Source organism: Pogona vitticeps, chromosome 12, assembly GCF_051106095.1.
Source record: "Pogona vitticeps strain Pit_001003342236 chromosome 12, PviZW2.1, whole genome shotgun sequence".
NCBI lineage: Eukaryota > Metazoa > Chordata > Lepidosauria > Squamata > Agamidae > Pogona > Pogona vitticeps.
In genome coordinates, this window is record NC_135794.1 from 23142775 (window position 1) to 23162076 (window position 19302).

General features: G+C 46.3%; 1 protein-coding gene across 1 annotated transcript in view; it reads left to right on the top strand.

Moving 5' to 3' along the window:
* The window catches only part of CEMIP (cell migration inducing hyaluronidase 1), a 42993-nt gene that overhangs the window by 11488 nt on the left and 12203 nt on the right, over positions 1 to 19302 (top strand). The window contains exons 8-17 of the mRNA XM_020790044.3: positions 4 to 122; positions 1074 to 1215; positions 3162 to 3353; positions 9708 to 9883; positions 10469 to 10678; positions 12279 to 12484; positions 13984 to 14053; positions 14356 to 14484; positions 15260 to 15345; positions 16335 to 16466. Of these exons, the coding sequence (XP_020645703.3) occupies positions 4 to 122; positions 1074 to 1215; positions 3162 to 3353; positions 9708 to 9883; positions 10469 to 10678; positions 12279 to 12484; positions 13984 to 14053; positions 14356 to 14484; positions 15260 to 15345; positions 16335 to 16466 (1462 nt within the window). The remainder of the gene's footprint in view (positions 1 to 3; positions 123 to 1073; positions 1216 to 3161; positions 3354 to 9707; positions 9884 to 10468; positions 10679 to 12278; positions 12485 to 13983; positions 14054 to 14355; positions 14485 to 15259; positions 15346 to 16334; positions 16467 to 19302) is intronic.

The window sequence follows — 19302 nt, forward strand, 5'->3', positions numbered from 1 at the left end:
TAGATCTTGAATGGACAGAGTGGTTTGAGAAGCCTCAGAAATCCAAATCCAAAGATGGGGAGAGGCTTTCAGACTTCCGAGCGGCTCACCGGGAAATCTGCGACCATCCCGTTGACATCCAGGTAGGGCGGCCAAGTGGACCGGCATCTCCTCCTCACCACCTCTCCTCGCCTTCACCGTCTTTCATTTATTGCTGTTTATTAATTATGTCATTATTACTGTTGCAATTACTTTTGAGGATGGCGACGATTAAAGCACACCTTGCCTTTCCATCAGTGAGATTGGCTTAAAGTCACTTAATGAGTTTAGGGCCAAATGAAACTTCATCCCCTAGATACTTCATTTTCTACTCTGTCATCTTGCACATGTCTACTCAGAAGTCAGGCCAAGAAAAGCTGATGGGACTTAAATAATAATCATGTCCCGTCAAGTCGGTTCTGACTCAGGGTGACCCTTCCTAAGGTTTTCAAGTTAGAGAGCACTCAGTAGTGGTTTCTCTATCCCCTTCGCCCTGGGATTATTGTGCAGCTGGCCCAAGGCCCCCCAGGCTGGCTGTTCTCCCAGGAGGCACCCAGTGGGGGAATCAAACTCCAGACCTCTGACTCTGCAGCCAAAGGCCTAACTCTGGGTAAATAAATTGCTGGACTCCAACGCCCATCAGCCTTGGCCCGCATAACCAGTGGTTGGGGATTTTGAGAGTTGTAATTTGGCCAGACGTTTCCCCCCCCCCCCTTTGAAGGATGACGCCACAGAGACTAAGTGGACTCATTCCTTCCACGTCAGTCCTGATACTTTGTACGACACTCATGGCACGAAGCAAAGACAGACATTACTCAATGAACTGGTGCAAAAAGAAAGCGCTGATATAGCGCTATGTGCTATAGCGCTAGCCTGCCCAATAGGGACATGCCCCATTTTAGCAAATGTATTCTACCTCTTCTAATACAGTCTTCTTTTAAGGTTTTCCATGATGCGAATCACCTGTTCTTTCACCCCCACAGGTGTTACAGAGTCATTGCTGTTGTTGTTATACTTGCTTGCCACCCCATTTTACATTTCTCTTCTCCTCTCAGGCGGTGACCTTGGACGGAGCGAAGCTGACCACGGAGGTCCTCTACAAAAGTGGCCGTGATTACAGGTTCTTTTGCCGCGGCCCGGAACAGGCTCCCGGAGGGTGCCACAACTACAGAGTGCGCTTCTTATGCGGCAAACCTGGTGTGTGTGACTCATTTTGGAGAGCTAAGGGCACGCTGTGTGATTGTGAGACAGGGACCTATTCTGAAACTTGCTTACTCCTACTGACCTATTTATTTATTGTGCAAAGCGGCTTTGACCTCAAGAGTTATAAATATCCCCGTAATGTAGGCTCTGCATGAAATTGAAGCCTTCTTAATTGCAGTGGTGCAGGTCCTCTCGTCCAAACACTTCACTTTCCGGTTTGACAGCTTCCTATCTTCCCCACTGAGGCCTCAATCCAAGTGTGTCGTCCTTCCTAGGGAACGGCCATTGAATGGAACCATGACCGTTCAGTCGCCCTACTCTGGTTACATTTAGCGTTTGGACTTAAAACTCAAGTTACTAGCCCTCATGCACCCTTTCCAGCAGCAAAGTCTCAATACATGGAGCAGGTTGGAAGTTCAATTCAAAAGATTGCAGGAAGACGTGCCAGTTCAAGGGTTTACTCTACCCCTGCCGCAGATGGAGATCGTAGGATGGTCAGATAGACTGCCCCAGTTCAGGTGGACGGTCCTGTTCTGCAGAGAAGAGCAATTAAATAACTCCATGCAAATAGATAACTAGGCAAAAGTTTGGAATCTTTCTTCCTGAGGTGCTAGCTTTCTGCTTGCATTAAGATGTTGAGGAACAACAACTCCCATCATCCTTCACATTTAGGCAGTCTGATGGGGACTGATGGGCCCAGGAGTACCACCTGAGTCTTTCTGCTTAGGAAGATTGTAGGTGTCTCTTTATCCTGCCTGTGTGAGACCTGTGAGCTTGGAGTGATGGCTAATTCCGAGCTGAACTTTTTATTTATTTATTTACTATTGACCCCAGCATCTCCCCCCACCCCCCTCCACCAGCATTGGTTGGGGGATTATGGGAGTGGTAGTCTAAAAAGGTAGCTCTTCCAAGGTTTGGGAGGCCCTAGAAAGAACTCTTTCCCACCATTAAGTAACTTCAAGAAGAGGGCAAGTTATTTCTTTCTAGGCGTATTTTCATGCCACTGCTGCTGAGAGAAGCCCTCATTTAAGAAATAGTTCATTTTCTTTTGCAGTCATTCATTTTTAAAGGAGCCAGTGGTTCTGTTGAATTTTTTAAACCTTTCTTTTGGGGGCGGGAATGAGAATGAGGTGGCTGTTCTGCTGATTGGCCGCAAAAATCGGTCACTGCCTTGAATCCAGCTTTGGGAGCATCTTTAAATGCCATTGCCAGCATGACCATAAGTGCCGGGAGGTCGAGGGTGGCGCGCAGCCGAGCTACAGAGAGCTACGTTTAAATTTAGTTATGAGTTTAATGGAAAAAAACACACACCCTTGCCAGCAAGTAATGAATGGGTCCCTTTTTTGATGTTGCTTTGCCTGTTGAATTGTGGAAACCGACAGAGAAAAAAAGAAGGAAAAACCAAGGAAGTCAGACCTGGCAAGCAAATGCGAAGGGTGGTCCCGTTTTACCTTGGGAACAGCCCAAGACTTGGTTCTGTTGACCCATGAAGCAAGAATGTAGTGGCACCACAGCTGGGAGGGTTCCAAGCACAGAACATGGTGTGAGATGTGCATCTCCTACCCATTAAGTGTTCTATTGGGGGTTTGCTCTTGGACTGGACATTAAGACCTGTTGACTTTGCAAAAGACCTGCTCTCCGGGGAAAAGAAAAGCATTCAAATGGGTTTGTGGACTCTTGAGAATCAAATGTTTTCTCCATGGTTGGGAGTTGAGCCTCATAAACCAGGTATGATTGGTGCTATGTATCTTGTGTGTGTTTTTTTTAGCAGTCCTAGCTAGAATCTCCTGGGGGTACAGCTGTGTGGATAAGGACATTCCCTTCAAAATTGCCCACCCGTTGCAGAAGGTTAAATGGAAGGGATAGACGGATGGAGAAGGGTGTTTAATCCTTTCCTGTTTTATTCTCTCCCACCTGCTTTTTCCTCCATGGCTTTCCAGTGAGACCCAAGCTGACCGTCACCGTTGACACCAACGTGAACAGCACCATCTTGAGACTGGCGGACAACGTGCGGTCCTGGAAGTCCAGGGATAAGATCGTGGTGGCCAGCACGGACTACTCAATGCATCAAGCGGAAGAGTTTGAGGTTCTGCCCTGCCGAGCCTGTGGGCCCAATGAAGTCAAAGTGGCTGGTAGGTCTCCCCGCCTTTGAGACCCACAGGTTTGAGGTCCAGGTTGTCGGTCACACGGGCTGGGAGTGGAGATGGTGGGAAGAAGGAGATGCTCGAATCCAAACCACGTGGGAGGGTAGAATGTTGTGCAAAGTATGGTACAACATGAGGCACAGAAAATAAAATAAGAATTATGGTATCTGTAGTCCTGAAAAATCCCAAAATCTCATCCTTCATGGGTGGAATGCCAAGCTAGGACTCAGAAGACCTGGGTTCAAATCCCTTCTGGGCCACATGGGGCGTGTTCATGGTAAAGCCACTCCTGGAACATCTGTCATACTTTGAAAACTCTGTTAGGATCGCAGTGATTCAGGAGCAACTTGGCAGAATATACCAAGGACAAATCGCTGCCCAGGTTTTCGTGGGACTGTTATACGGAATGTGGAGAGTATGTGGATGAGGTCTAGAAAAATCAATATATCAATATATGAGCAATATATACACCATACCATTCAAAGTTCATTCATTCCCGGCTTCTTCCACCATCTCTAACTCAGCTGTACAAGGAGGAACTTGTAGCTTTTGGGCTTATTGTTGAATGGGCTGAAAGAAAGTTGATCGCTTGGGCCAAGACAAATATTATTCTGGTTTCACATGCATCATAGCCTCATGACTAAACGTGGCAGGCACGTCTCTGTGGGAAAATGGATCTGCAGAATTAGCCCTGGTTTCTCCCCACGCTCCTTTCTCTTTCCGCAGCAACAGTTTTGAGGTGATTGGAAAAACCACATTAAATGTGTGTGACACAAATTACATCATGAGAACAACTTTGGGAGATAGACAGTGAAAATAAAAGCTGTCAGGGGAATGCATTTCTTGCGTCAAACTGGAAGTGATGGGGAGATGTTTGCCCTTAGATTAACCTATTTCCCCTCAAGTTTTGAGATTTCTTTGGAAACGCATGCCACCATAGTCAGGTTTTAAACCTCCATTTGCCTTCCATTGACCAATCAGAAAGCAGAGTACGCTCAATGCAAGATGCAGAGGTGAAGAAAATCTCATGGAAAATCTCAGCTAGGTTGGTCCTGTGGTTATAGGTGCATCAGGAAATAGAACAATGTAGGAGCAAAGAGTTGAAAGTAGAACGGTTAAAGAGAGAGATTCCCTTCTTTGCTGTTTCTCCCTTTCCCAAAATAATGTATTTGTGGTGCTTTGTGAAGTGGGCCTGAGTTATGAGCAGTCTAAATGGACAAAGCTGTCTGTTGGTTTGGCCGCTCTTGCATCGTGAAGTGGCCCAAATGGAAATTTCTTCCTGTACTGATTCCATTTCCGGAAGAAGCCAGAAAAATGTTCTTTCCTGGAGTCCTTACAGCAGTTGATGTTTTGAGAACTCTTGACCAAGGATAGGAAAAATAATAATAAATCCTCTCTCGCTTCATTAGAATTGATGATTATAAAAATGGCATGGGTGTGTGTATGTGTGTTGAATAGGCTCTAATTAAGCTAGGCACGGCTTCTGGGCCTTTAAAATAGATGGCAGGCAGCAAACCAACAGGTAGGTTCACAAAGTTTTCTCATCAAAGCAACTGCACGCTTGGGCAAATGGTACCTGTTGAATTTCTTTCTGCCACGTCCTTTAATCAGGCAAGGGAGCTGTGCTGGAAAATAGACAGGATTGGTTGTATCTGAGCTACATTTAAGATCCTCATATACAAGGTAGGGAGGGAAAAAAAGATTAAACTATAATACTGCAGTCTCTTTAATGCCCCTTGTGATCAGACAAATGTCTAATTATAACCCGTGTCCTCATCTTTTAGCAATATGCTTGGCATATGATATTTGGCTGAGCTATTTTGGACACTTCCTGCTAATAAACGGTGCTTTATTTTATAAACAGAATTTTGGAGGGACAGTTGGGAATAGAATAAGTGCTGACCATCAGTAAGAGACGGATGTTCGGCTCTGCTGTGGTCGGTAAGAATGAGGCCCACGCCCTTCTCTCTCACTTGCGAACGCCCACCCGCCTGTGAGGAATTAAGATTAAATAACAGGCAGGCTGTGAGGCATTGCAATAAGTGGCTGGTTGTAGCGCATCTGTCTATGTCTCTGGAAACGAACTGGCCGGGGAACGGACGATGACGGGCGCGCTTCTGGTCCCAAGCAGCCACGTTGGGTCTGTGAGAATCCCAACGCATGGGAGCGAAGACTTGCCAAGTTAGACGTTCCTCAGATCAGATGGATGGAGTCGGTTTCCCGGGGACTAAGCATTTTTTTTTAAAAAGTAAAGGATGAAATAATGCTATTTGTGTGTGCCAAATCTCGAACGCCAGTAGGGGTAGAAATCTGCTGTCATATCTTGTGGGGAAGCAGGCAAAGGATGTCAAGAAGGTTGCGCAGGAGGGAATGCGGCCCTCGGGGTGAAAAACGTTCTCCACCCCGGTGCGTACCGTCCGACCGGCGTCTCAGAAATTGCTAAGCTCTGCTCGGCTTGTATTTCAACATGCAGGCATGTGCTTTGACCCCCCGTTGCACCTGCCGTGAGCACTACCGGCGTAAAGAACACAATTTGCAGCTCTTGTGGGCGAGCTGTCTTCACCTCTGAGCCATTTGGGCGCTTCGCCCTATCTTCCACATCTGCCTCTCTGATATACGCCCCACGGGCGGGTTGGGCATCCAGCATCGGATGCAGGTTGCCGGCGTGTTCCGTGAGCGTGTTGTGACCCGGCCTTTTACGGGACGGGATTCTTGCCGCTGCAGGTCTCTGGTTGCGCTTCTCCGTTTTAAGACATTTCTTTCTGCCAAACATTTACAGACCGCCGCTCCTTTGGCTTGCTCTGGGTTGTAAACATCAGTTTTTTTAAAAAAAAAAACCCACAGCAAAACAACTCCACTTCAAAGCCAAGAATGGTGTTTTTTTAAAAATAATAATAAATCAAGAACGGTGCAAGGCAGTATTGACAAAGATAAAGTTCCTTGAGCAAAGATGGTTCTTGAACTAATGGCAGAAAGGGTCACCCTAGAAATCGTGGATACTGTAAGTAAGTAAGTAAGTAAGTAAGTAAGTAAGTAAGTAAGTAAGTAAGTAAGTAAGTAGGTAGGTAGGTAGGTAGGTAGGTAGGTAGGTAGGTAGGTAGGTAGGTAGGTAGGTAGGTGGGCGGGTGGGCGGGTGGGCGGACGGGCGGACAGACGGACGGATGAATGGACGGATAGACGGATAGATAGATAGATAGACAGACAGACAGACAGAGAGACAGAGAGACAGATAGATAGATAGATAGATAGATAGATAGATAGATAGATAGATAGATAGATAGATAGATTAGATAGATAGAGAGATAGATAGAGAGATAGATAGATAGATAGATAGATAGATAGATAGATAGATAGATAGATAGATAGATAGATAGATAGATAGATAGATAGATAGAAAAACCAACTAACCTTGAAGGACTTTCTTGTCAAATAAGTTATTTTAATTTACATAGGCAGATGCACTAAATCAGTGCTTCCCAATCTTGGGTCCCCAGAGGTTCTTGGATGACAATTCCCAGGAATCCTGGCCAGCACAGCTCGTGGTGAAGGTTTCTGGGAGTTTTAGTCCAAGAATATCTAAGGACCCAAAGTCGGGAGCCATTGCACTAGACCAGTGGCTCCCAACCTTGGATAATCCAGGTGTTCCTGGACTGCAACTCCCAGAAGCCTTGGGCAGCACAGCTGGTTAGGGGAAGGTTCCCGGGAGTTGCAGTCCAAGAACCCTTGAGTGACACAGGGTTGGGAACACTGCACTAGATCATAGTGGTGCACACCATGCGCCCAGCTGATGTTAGCAAACCCGCGTGCAGCTCTCTGCACAGACTCTGGAAAAATCGCCACAGGCATTCAAGGGTGGTGCTCGTCATTCTAGCGTGCAAATGTGGCTTCCCAGATAAACCTCCCGGAGTGGGGAGCAAGCTTTCTCTACCTATGTGTTTGGTGTGAACGGTCCATAGCAGCCGCTCTGAAGCTAACGGATGCAGTGAAAAAGGCCCCAGCCTTTGCAGAAGAGGAGCAGCATAAACAGCCAACGACACCCATTTCGAAAACCTTTCCTTATCTCTCACTCTTTGAGCCAAGTTAGCAAAAGCATGCCATGAAAGCAAACACCCACAAACATGGGTGATGTAGAAATCTCTCCCTGCATGCTTGACATTTTAGGCCTTTCGGAGTCTTTGCATGTCCGTGCAGGTATTAAAGAAAACCCAAGCACATGGGCGCCTGTGTTTTCCTAACACCTGACACAGATACCGACAGTAAAGCAAAGGGTGATAGGAAAACCATCAATATTGCCGATCGATGAGTTTTGGAAAGCCCCATTCCTTGCCATTTAGGAAACGGACTGCCTGCTTTTCCGGGAATGGCTTATGGCAATTAATAACCACATCTCATTAATGGACTTTGCAAGACTGGAAACGGGGTCAGCTGAGAGTACAGCCGGCTTTCCTATCCGTTTCCTCTCTTTATCGCTATTCTTGTATCTCTGTTGGTACATCATTCTACACAAATGGATTTTGGTACATTGGAGCTCTGTTGAGTGTGAGTAAAGTTCCACATAGTCCAACTTCTTGTTTCCTGGACCTTGGGGAAATAATATTTGGACTGCAAGTCCCAGAATCCCCCCAGCCACCAGGTTGCCCCGGGGGATTCTGGGATCTGTCATCCAAATACGTAAGCTTGGCAAGGCCTGTTCTTTTATCCGGCTATTTCCAGGAATCCCAGAAATCAGCCAGGAAAGAAAAGAAACATTCCTGATTGTTTGGGCCCTTTGCAATCAGTAAGTACAGATACAGTGCTTCTGGACAGGGAGGCTTTACTAGCCCTCAAGGCTAAGAGACATCAACAGACCAATCCTCCAAGAATTTTGTCTAGCCTTCTTTTAAAACCTTAGAGTCCAGACAGAGGCCATCGGCCCACCTTGTAGTAATAAATTCCATAAATGTGTGCATGCATTGTTTAAGGGCAACACCTTGTGTCTGGATTGCAGGGACTGCCAGTCAATTTCAAGGCTGGCTGTTGTCAATTGCATGATGTCAATTTCCACTCTTTGGCAAGAAAAGAGAGGCACTACTTTCCTTCTGTTGCTTTCTCCACCCCGTGGATGTATAGGAACTGCTGGATAGTTCAGTGCCAGAGTCTGAGAGTTCGATTCCCCCTTTGGGGGAATCTTTAATGGGGGGCTAGACTTGATGATCCACAGACTCCTTTCCAGCTCTGTGGTTCTAAGGTGAGGGTGATAAGCATTTGCTTTAAGCCCTTTTTTTCTCTGACTCTCTGCAAAGAGAAATTCTTCCCTTCTTCCATCCTAGATATTTTTTGGAGTTTGGGGCATTTGTTCCCAATCGGCGTGTGCGGAAGTGTGAATCCTGTTCCTCTCCTGAAATGAAATTGCAGGCACATGTAACATGGTTTTAAAAAATCTGTTCGTTGGCGGGTGTAAGGGTGGCTTTTTCTGGATCTGTTCAGAATGTAGGCAGTGAGGCCTTCTTTTCCTGCTCCACCCTTTCCGCTGGTGCAAAAGCGCTGAGTCAGGGAAGAACGGTGTGTGTGTGTGTGTTGTGTGTGTGTGTGTGTGTGTGTGTGTGTGTGTGTGTGTGTGTGTGTGTGTGAGAGAGAGAGAGAGAGAGAGAGAGAGAGAGAGAGAGAGAGAGAGATGGATGGATTGCTAGACAAATAAATAGCTCAGTCTTCCCAGATGCACATGTTTCGAAGGGCGGGGGTAAGAAAAGGAAGGGAAAAAAGGGAATACTCTTTTATGCATATTTAAGGTAGCTGTATCCAAGCTATATTCCCGGGCAGGCTTACTCAGAAGTAAGTCCTCTTGAACTCAGCGGCACTTCCCAGTAAAGCTCTGCGAGTTCAGAGTGTCAGTCGAGCGACGGAAAAAGACCTGTCGCTAAAACAAGCGTTGAGCGGCAGGATAGTCTACGTCCACCTAAACGCAATAAAGGCCACATTCCTGTCAATTCATAATTACGAATCAGGGTGTTACAAAATGTAATTATAAACAGAAAATAAAAAAGTAATGGTCGCGCAGTAGAAGAAGCAAAGTGGTCCCTCATCACAACTGGGTTGCAATCATCAGGCAGTGTAAGAGCTGAACAAATGAACGAACGAATGACCAAATAAACTCCACCTATAGCTGGAATGAATGATAGTTATTTCTGGAATGAATGATAGTGGCTCGTTATTTGCAGACCGTTACTTCCAAAGGTGGTCTTGCCCCCATTTATTCAACCATTTTCCTCCCTCTAAAGCCCCTCTTGCTGAATGTGGCCTGCCTCTGAGGAGGGTTCCACATCAAGGTGAACACCTCCCAACTGAATTGTATTTTTCTTCTAGGGAAGCCCACCTACCTTCACACAGGAGAGATCGTGGACGGGGTGGACATGAGGGCCGAAGTGGGTCTCCTCAGCCGCAATGTTGTGGTGATGGGAGAGATGGAGGAAGGGTGCTACGACTACAACAACGGCTTGTGCTCCTTTTTCGATTTTGACACCTTCGGCGGCCACGTCAAGGTACGGCGCGCGGTCCTCTAGCCACCTTTTTTCCTCCTCCTCCGTCCCATGAGGCTGGTAGCCTCTGCCACAATACTGGGAACCCACCCCGGCTCTGCACATCGCGGAATTACGCTTGAGCAGAATTTGTGTATAAACTAGGCAACGTGGCCGGCCCTACCATGAGACGGAATGAGGCCATTGCCTCAGACGGTAGGTTCGGAAGGTTGGTGCTGAGGGACCTCAGTGGGAACCCCCCCCCAAAGACCCTCAGGCTTTTGCTCCCCAAATGGATCTGCTGCCTTCGGGTCTAATGAAACATGCTGTCTTCGTGGTCAATATTGTGGTGCCTTTTCTACTGGGACCGGTGCTGAGCACCATCCAGCCATAGCAGAATGATCTTAAAGCCCGTTGAGTTTCAAGAGGAGAATCCAAAGACGTGCTTAATTCTTCCCCATTAAAAGCAATGGGATCCCAGTTCTGGCTGCATGGCGGTTCTCTCTCTCTATCTCTTTTAAAGATGGCGCCACCAATGCATGACCGGGGGAAGAAGGTCTTGGGCGTTGCCTTCTTCTCCTTGACGTCTCCTCCTTTGTCCTCCTCCAGGTTGGTCTCAGATTCAAAGCATTCCACATGGAAGGTGTGGAGCTGAAGCACATGGGGCAGCAGACCCTGGGCCATTACCCGATCCACTTCCACATGGCCGGAGATGTCGACCAGGTGGGCGGCTACGATCCTCCAAGCTACGTGAAGGATCTCTCCATCCACCACGCCTTTTCTCGCTGCGTCACCGTTCACGGATCCAACGGCTTGCTGGTAAGAAGCATCAAACTGGAGGCTCAAGCGACACCTTACAAAGAGCACATCATTACGAGGCAAAAGAATACACCCAAAGGGGAAACCTGCAGAAGTGCATCTGGATAGTATTGCGGTTGTTTGTCTCAGGCATTGGGTGTACCATCATAACCTCCTGCCCAGCTTGCACCAGCCAACCCATGCTTTCTTTCACTGTTGACCTGGCCTCATGCCGCCCCACCTCCCGACCTCCTTGCCCACGTGTAACCCTCACCCTAAGAAGCATTTAATTTAGTCCACTTCATTCTGCAACCTGGCAGAACCCTCCGACATTAAATTCTGGCTTGATTTATACCAGGAGAGATGGATGTTTATGGCAGAGGGTCGGGATGGGAAGAATATGTTGAGTCAGAAGCTATCAGCATCGTCTATATATTCAGCCACTGAAGCTGTCATTGGGGATCACGTTAAATAAATGAGCCCTGATCTGCCAGGATTCACAGGGAAGAGAACTCCAGGGGATATGAAGCCCTCCCTAGTAGCTCGCTGCGGAATAAGGTTGCATCTGGTGCCTATAATTTGTTGTGCACCTTGTGATTCCTGCTTGCCTTGAATGGACCAGACAGACAAACGGTACTCCTGAAATTTAGGCATCCGAGTTAAAAATCTACTTGCTACGCAAAGCATATGGGTTGAGCGGTAAAGCAAAATGATTCAGCCAGACCTAGATCTCAGAGGTCATGTTTCTGGCCGCTCGGATAAGAGGCTTTCTGGGACTACAACCCCCCATATTCCTCCAGATTTTGAGAACTGTAAATCCTGCAACAATAACAAGTGCTATTACTTCTAAAAATATAAAATCAACACCTTTTTCCAAGCTCTGATTTGACATAGGCTATAGGCTCTCAGGTCCAAAGGCTTTTCCTAGTACAGTACTTTTTTCCCCAAAAAGGTACTTCAAGCTGAGCAATGTTCACCTGACAAACTTCACACTGGACCAAGAGTTTGGCCCTCTTGATGTTTTGAATGGCAACACTCACCGTTCCTACCGTCGGCCGTGGTCCCTGGGGCTGCTGGGGGTTGACGTTCGAAACATCGGAGTAGCCACGGGTTTATTGCTTCTGAGTTAGAGCTTAAATGTAGAAATACAGAGATTCACTGAGGATAATAACTGCAAGTTCCCTGGTATCCACCCTTTCCTCATTTACTGGCACTTAAAAGTCTTAATAACTCACTCTGAGACATATTTAGGGGAAAGGATTAAAAAAACATTTATTTATAGTTACTTGAAGTTCCAGGTTCATGTCTGTTGCTTTTTTTAAATTGCGCACATACTTAGCAACTAACTGAACAGAACAACAGCAAACAAACAACTGCAACAGAAAAAAAAGAGGGGGCAAAAGGACTCAGCAGAGAGGCAGGAATTTCCTTGAATCCAAAGGTTAGAAGAAACAATTGGTTAGTGCTAACAAATCATAGACAGCATGCGAGGTTGCAAATAAAACTCCATCAAAAGTACCTCAAAGGCCAAAGTCCCCCAGTCACTGATCTAGATGCAAACGGCACTATGAATACATCAGAAGGTCAGCCTCATCTCCTTCCTGGTTTTTTGTACCCACAGATCAAGGATGTTGTGGGATACGACACCTTGGGGCACTGCTTTTTCACAGAAGATGGGCCTGAGGTGCGCAACACTTTTGACCATTGCCTGGGACTCATGGTGAAACCTAGCACTCTGCTGCCCTCCGACCGGGACACAAGGATGTGCCAGATGATTACAGAAGGGACCTACCCAGGATATGTCCCGAAACCAAGGCAGGATTGCAAGTGAGTAGAGACGGATCCATGGTGGTCATCACCCTGGAAAGAGTTTTACTCTTTGGTGTCGCAGTAAGCTCAGTACTGGGGAGCAACTGAAACTCTAGACACCACTGAGCTTCTTCTTTAGATTCTGAACAAGTAGATTGTGCATTTTGGGTTCTGACGTTGCTTCATCTCTGCATGTGTGAGCTTTTCCACGGAAATCATGCCAATGCAAAACCACACGTTGTAAAGCAATTTTGTCTCCATGTTCAACACGTAATAAATCTTACTTCAGATCACGGGAACGTGAAGGTGGGATTCTGTCCATCATTACAGATGTGTTAGTCTTTCTCACCTCTTGCTGTCCATCCATCCATCCATCCATCCATCCATCCATCCATCCATCCATCCATCCATCCATCCATCCATCCATCCATCCATCCATCCATCCATCCATCCATCCATCCATCCATCTGCCACCTTTTTTCCAATAAGGGAACACAAGGCAGCTCACAGTATTAAAAAGGATATAATTCAAAACACAATAGGTTACACATTAACAAACTATAAAACTGATTAAAAGACCTTTGAATGAATAACATGTCAAATGTTAAAAACCATTTCGACTCATAAATGACATCCAGGGTCTCTGTTTCCCCTCTTCCGAGCCATTACACACATTTCCCCCTTTACACCTTGCAGTGGGTGCCCCTCCTTTTTTTCAATTGCATCTTCTGCTGATACAAATTTGTCCAGATATGTTTCATAAAGTGAGCCGGATTCTGTTCCTCTGAAAGGCCTTGTAAATTTCACAATCATGTCAGTTCTCAAGGCACGGCAGGCTGCTGCTTATGGAGAGCCTCTGGAGAAAATCTGGTTTCCTCCTCGAGAGGGTTGAATCCTTTCTCTGCCCTTTCTGGCGCTCCCTTTCTCTCCCTGTCTCAGGAAGGGCCCTGAAAAGCCTTCAAGAATTTCAGGTGCTGAAATCTTCAAGGAAACCACCAGGATGCTCAAACCAGCCCTTAGCCAAACGGAGGGAGTCTCCCCTTCTACCTTTCCTGCTGGCTCATAGGAGGAAACGCTTATCACGCTGTAAAATATAACTGACGGCACACCGTTTTATAGTTTATCCTGGAATTTTTGAAGGCTTTCAAGACCAGGGCTGTGTTTTCTCCCAGACTGACAGCTGTAAATGAAAGGGGAACAAGAGAGAGACAACAGAGAGAGGGAGGGAGACCCCAAATACTACACTCCATAAACAGTTCAGTTTATCTACGGAGCGATCTGAGCTGGCTGGGCCCTATGGAATAGGGTAGTGGTGCCCCAACCTTGGGGTCCCCAGATGTTCTTGGACTGCAACTCCCAGAAATCCTGGCCAGCACCACTAGCCGTGAAGGCTTCTGGGAGTTTGAGTCCAAGAACATCTTGGGAACCCAAGCTTGGGAACCACGGATAGAAAGCCACCTGCTCCAGGCGTGTCACCCCCTTTTCACGTTTCTCTCTTTCCTATCCACCCTCAACAGCGCCGTCTCCACCTTCTGGCTGGCCAACCCGCACAACAACTTGATAAACTGCGCCGCAGCTGGTTCAAAAGTAAGTGCAAAAGTTTGTTTGGGGGGGGGCTGGGGAAGGTTTTTAAGGCTGCATTTCAACTGCAAAACCCCTGAATGGTTCAAGGGGGGGATTAAGAATGGAAATAATTCCCTCGGAAATGGCTGTGAAAGTCCACTTCCAGTTTTGGAAAACTGGCATATTGGAGCATTAAATGAAGCAGGGTGGAGTGAGCTAGGACCTATGGGGTATTTTGGGTGGGGGAAAGAAGGGGTCCAGAGGTATTCAAAGAGCTTCGGAGGGTGCAGTAGGGCTAGGCTCACGTTTTGAGTTGTGTCTTCCAGGAGACTGGTTTTTGGTTCGTCTTGCATCACGTGCCAACGGGTCTTTCCGTCGGAATGTACCCTCCCGGCTATTCCGAACATCTTCCAATGGGAACCTTCTATAACAACCGAGCACATTCCAACTATCGAGTGAGTAAGCTTGCCATGGAAATCATTTTTTTGCATTCAGAAAAAGCTCTTTTTTTCCGTCTTTCCCTTCTGGAGTCTGAAAGTCATTACTGGACATCATTCCTGTTTCTATAAAATCCAAAGCAAATGATTTCCCAGCATTTAAACTGGCAGACCCTATTTTTTTTTTCTGTTTGCTTTTGTGTTTGGCTCTTGCTGATGTTTCTCTGTTTCTGTATTTAAAAAAAAAAATCTGTGGACACTGATCTACTTTTGGATTCGTAACCTTCACTAAGGACATGCACATCTATGCATGTCTATGTAGAGTAGAGATCCATCTACAGGTATGGGTGACCTTATGACTAGACTACTGTAACACACTCTGCATAGGGCCGCCTTTGAATCTTGCCTGGAAAGAGAACGCCACAACCCCTTTAGTTAAGCAGGACCTAGAGCAGGGCTGTTGCTACGCAAAGCTGTATGGGTTGCCTACGAGCCGCTTATCTTGTTTTTCACATACCAGTCCCTAAAGAACTCTGGAGCCGATGACATAAAATCATAATGGCTTAATGTGACTAGACCTCTCAAGAGAGCACGGCTTGTAAGTAGCTGCTGAAGCTCGCAACCCAACCCTATAACACTGAAATGACACCATCATGCCAAATATGATGCTAAATGTGGTTTTCCCGGTGGACACCAAGTCAAACTGCTATTTATTCCAAAGATTCAACCTGTCCAGATTTTTAAAAGCAGTACGTCTTACACAATGCTGTTCTCAACTTCTTCGTTCTTTCAGGCTGGAATGATAATTGATAATGGAGTGAAAACGACGCCAGCATCCGCCAAGGACAAGAGGCCTATTCTGACTTTAATTTCTGGGAGGTAATCTTGACTGATGTCCCTGGGATTTTTTTTTTTTTTTTTGAGAATTCTTTCCCATTTATTAAGTGAAACCCCTTGCGCACGGTGTGTTCGACAAAAGTCACATCCTTACCTCCCTTGCTTTGGGAAGGAAAGCCAACCCTCTGGAAAAAGGTTGTGCAGAAAAGCAAATGTCATATGACACTGGCTTGGTTACCTTGACCCTTTTTTGCCCTGCTGGCAGCTGAGAGGCATCAGCTGTAGGAAAGCTCTCCTCGCGGACTTCTCAAAATGCAAGGGTAGGGTTCTGTTTCATTCTGAATAAGCATTTGGGAGCAAACATCCCCTGCCATTAATAGCCCAGATATGAGCTATAAAAGCCAATATATCTGGTCATCTTTTTTTTTTAAACCTCTGTTCTCTGCCCCTATCAGTTCACATAATATATGCGCTTATTTACTTGTTAATTTCCGGTGCTTCCTCCCCACCTGGAAACAGTAGAAAGGCAGTATCCTGTGGTGTCGTTCCACATGCACAACAGGGACATCACCAACCACAGTAGGTTACCACTAATTAAAGAGTGTGAGGTGTCGTTGTCCCCCCCCCCCAATTCAAGGGTGGGCTTGATTTTGTATCATTACATGCAGGTCATGCATACCCCTCCCCAAATCAAAAGAAATATGTAAATAGCAGCACTCGGCTGCAGCTGGTGACATCACACCCATTGTGCCAGCAGAGCTATGCAACAGGATCCCGGAATCAGTAAAACAATGAGCATAAGTAAAACAATCTGGAAGACCTTTTTTTTAAAAAAGTGTTTTCACACACTTTCTAATGTTCATACTTTACTCAAACTCTACCTGGTCCCATATATCTGGTTACTGCATCAGTCCCAGAGGGCCTCCAGATGCCCAAGCGTTCGTTGGCTGCAGAGCCCATGCTCCCTCGGGCCCTGAGAAAGCCAGCCTTTCATGCTGCTGACCACGTTTCCCACCTCTTTCCCCATTTAGATACAGCCCGCATAAAGACGCCGACCCTTTGAAGCCACGTGAACCTGCTATCATCCGGCGCTTTATTGCTTACAAGAACCAGGATCATGGAGCCTGGCTGCGAGGAGGGGACGTGTGGCTGGACGACTGCCAGTGAGTAGGGCGGTTGTGACCGTCGCCTCCGTTCAACCCTCAAAAGTTCATCTCTGTGTTTATGACCAGCTTGGTTTGCCGCCGGGCCTGTTTTTACAGCCCGGCATCTTTCATCTGGCCGAGATGAGTGGGAAAACGAGAAGCCAGCAATGAAAGCATGCGCCTTGTTTTTCCCCCTCTCCATATCATGTCTTGCCTGAAGCCCAGGGTCAGCTGTGCTGTGTGTATTCTCTGCGCAAGCTCCATTACAATACACTGCAGCAGGAAAGGAACTTTAAATAAACCTCTGTGCCTGGGCCTGAAATAAAACATAAGCAGCTGGTTTCATGGTTTTCTTTTATGTGGCAGCGAGTTCTTGCCAAGAATTCCAGCACTAGGGAGGTAGACATAAGACAGGGCAGCTTAGGCAAGGTTGCATAAACAACCGGGCAGTTTGGATGTCTTTCCAGGATCGCAAAAACGAGTCCACAGTCTGTTTTTCTTCCGGGATACAGGCTTGCCGGGTCGCATCCTGCCCCACACAGCGGAGTCTGATGCTGCTTCAAAGGCTGTGGGTCCATCCGGTAGAATCCTGCAATGTGTAGTTCGGCGAGGGGAAACCCTGTACTCTTCGCAATAGCGCAACAGCGCTACAGCGCACTCTACAAATGGGATTGGAACCATGACATAGAGCACCATCAGACTCCTAGAACCGTGTTTTGGTGATAAAACACTGTTTGGGGGCTGCAGGAGAAAAACAGCCCCCTGTTTTGCAGACACTGGCTTTGTTCATTTCACCCCACCACGAGGAGAAATCAGCCGAGCACTGTTGTCAGCCTAGGGTAATCCAACCGTACCCGCACCAGGGAATTTTTCTCTCCCTGTGTCTTGGCTTTTGTGTTGCAGCTTGTTCGCATCAAGCCTGAATATTTCCTAGTTCTTGGATCCGATACAGGCTGGGGATTTTTTTGGGGGGGTGGTTTGTTTTCAAATATGATTTTTCAGAATAACAAGCCTTCCGTGTTTCTGCTTCTCATCACCAGGCGCAATAGCGAGCCACCTCAGATAACCAGGGTTTTTTCACGAGAGCTGTTTGGCAGGCTTTGTGGTGGTAGGATTTCCCGTTATGCCTTTGAGGAAATTGTATAACCGCTTGCAGAAGGAGAATAAATTGAGGATTTTAAATGTAGGTTAGCCTTAAAGAGGTTTCCGTGAAATACGAGGGAGAGCGAAGAGCAGATAGGATCATGCTGGCTGAAAAAAAAAAAAAAAAACAGCTGATCGTTGCATACTTTTTTGTTTATTTTGTTCCATTTCTCTTTCCTTCCCTTTTTTAAAATAATAGAATATAACTGTATTTTGATGGATCAATTTTTATAATATACTTCAGCACTTTTAAAACACGTTTTCCACAGGATTTTGATTTTATGTATCTATACTGTGTATGTGTGTGTATCTCTCTCTCAGCAGATCCTGTTGTCAGCTTAAAGAGGTGTCAGTTGGAGAAAATATGTATTTCTCTTGCCATTTCATTTGCTGTTGTAACTGCCTCTGAGACAGTCAGTCCTTCCTTCCTTACATCCATCATGTGCTCCTTCCTTCCTTCCTTCCTTCTATCCGTCATCAGCTCGCTCCTTCCTTCCTTCCTTCCTTCCATACATCCATCATGTGCTCCTTCCTTCCTTCCTTCTATCCGTCATCAGCTCGCTCCTTCCTTCCTTCCTTCCTTCCTTCCTTCCTCCCTCCCTCCCTCCCTCCGAATAGATAACGTACATAAATAAGAGAAAGAAGAGGGTAACAACAATTGAAAGCAAGACCAAATGTGGTCCTGCTGGCAACCACCTCCTCTTTAGTTTCTGCATCAAGCACCTCCTTCGTGTTCACATTCCTGCATATTGACCAGTTACTCTTAATATCCCTGGCCTCGGTTTGCAGAGCCCAGAACCCTTTTCCGTGTTAGGTTGCTGGCAGCGTTCAAGGTTTTAATCTCCTGTTTCTCCTTACCTAGTTTTTTTTTTCTGCCCTGGCTATCCAGACACTTCAGCCTGGCTGATTGTAAACTATCACGCCGAAACAATAGATGCTAATAGGAGTCACAGCACCGGTATCTTTCAACACATAATAAACCATCGTGGCAACTGCAGGAACAAGCAGCCAAAAGGGGAAAAGCCCCATAAAAATCTCTGGACAAAAACACCTTGGTTGTGGAGCATGCCTGCCCTCTTGTGGCATCATCATTTTACACTGTTGTTTTTCCTCCCAACGGCCCTCGGTGGCTGTTGGCAGGATTCGTATTTAGGACTCCTCCTTCTTCAAAGAGACCGTTTTTCATCGTTGTTGATAAAGGCATGCAAAAAAAGAGAGAAAGTTTCTTCTTACGATCCTTAAGCTAGATGCAGTTTTCTTCAACCGACAGGTTTTTCTACAATCCTCAAGCCGTTCAAGTCATGCCTTTTATCAGAATCAAATGGGAGTCATTCTGTAAAGTTTTCGGGGACACTGCGCTTCTGAGATAAGATTTGTTTGAAAATGAGAAACGGAGGGAGGAAAACATTTTTTTTCCTTTGCAGAAGGATAGGATTAAGTTTTCAGTCACAGCCCTCCTTTTACTTCCTTTCTGACAATGTCATTGTTTTTAATTCAGGAACCAAATTATCATTCTGCTCTGTTCAAAACCTGCACGTTGCATTGCCCGCATCGGTTGGCTGATGCTTCTAAAGGTAGACTTTGAGTCACTTTGGGGTTCTTATCCTAACAACCCCCTTAAGTCTACCTGATGTTACTCTTTAAGGATTTCCAGAGGAAAAAGGAAAGACGCTGTAGCTAAGAAAAGATGGGAATCAAACACAAAGAAATT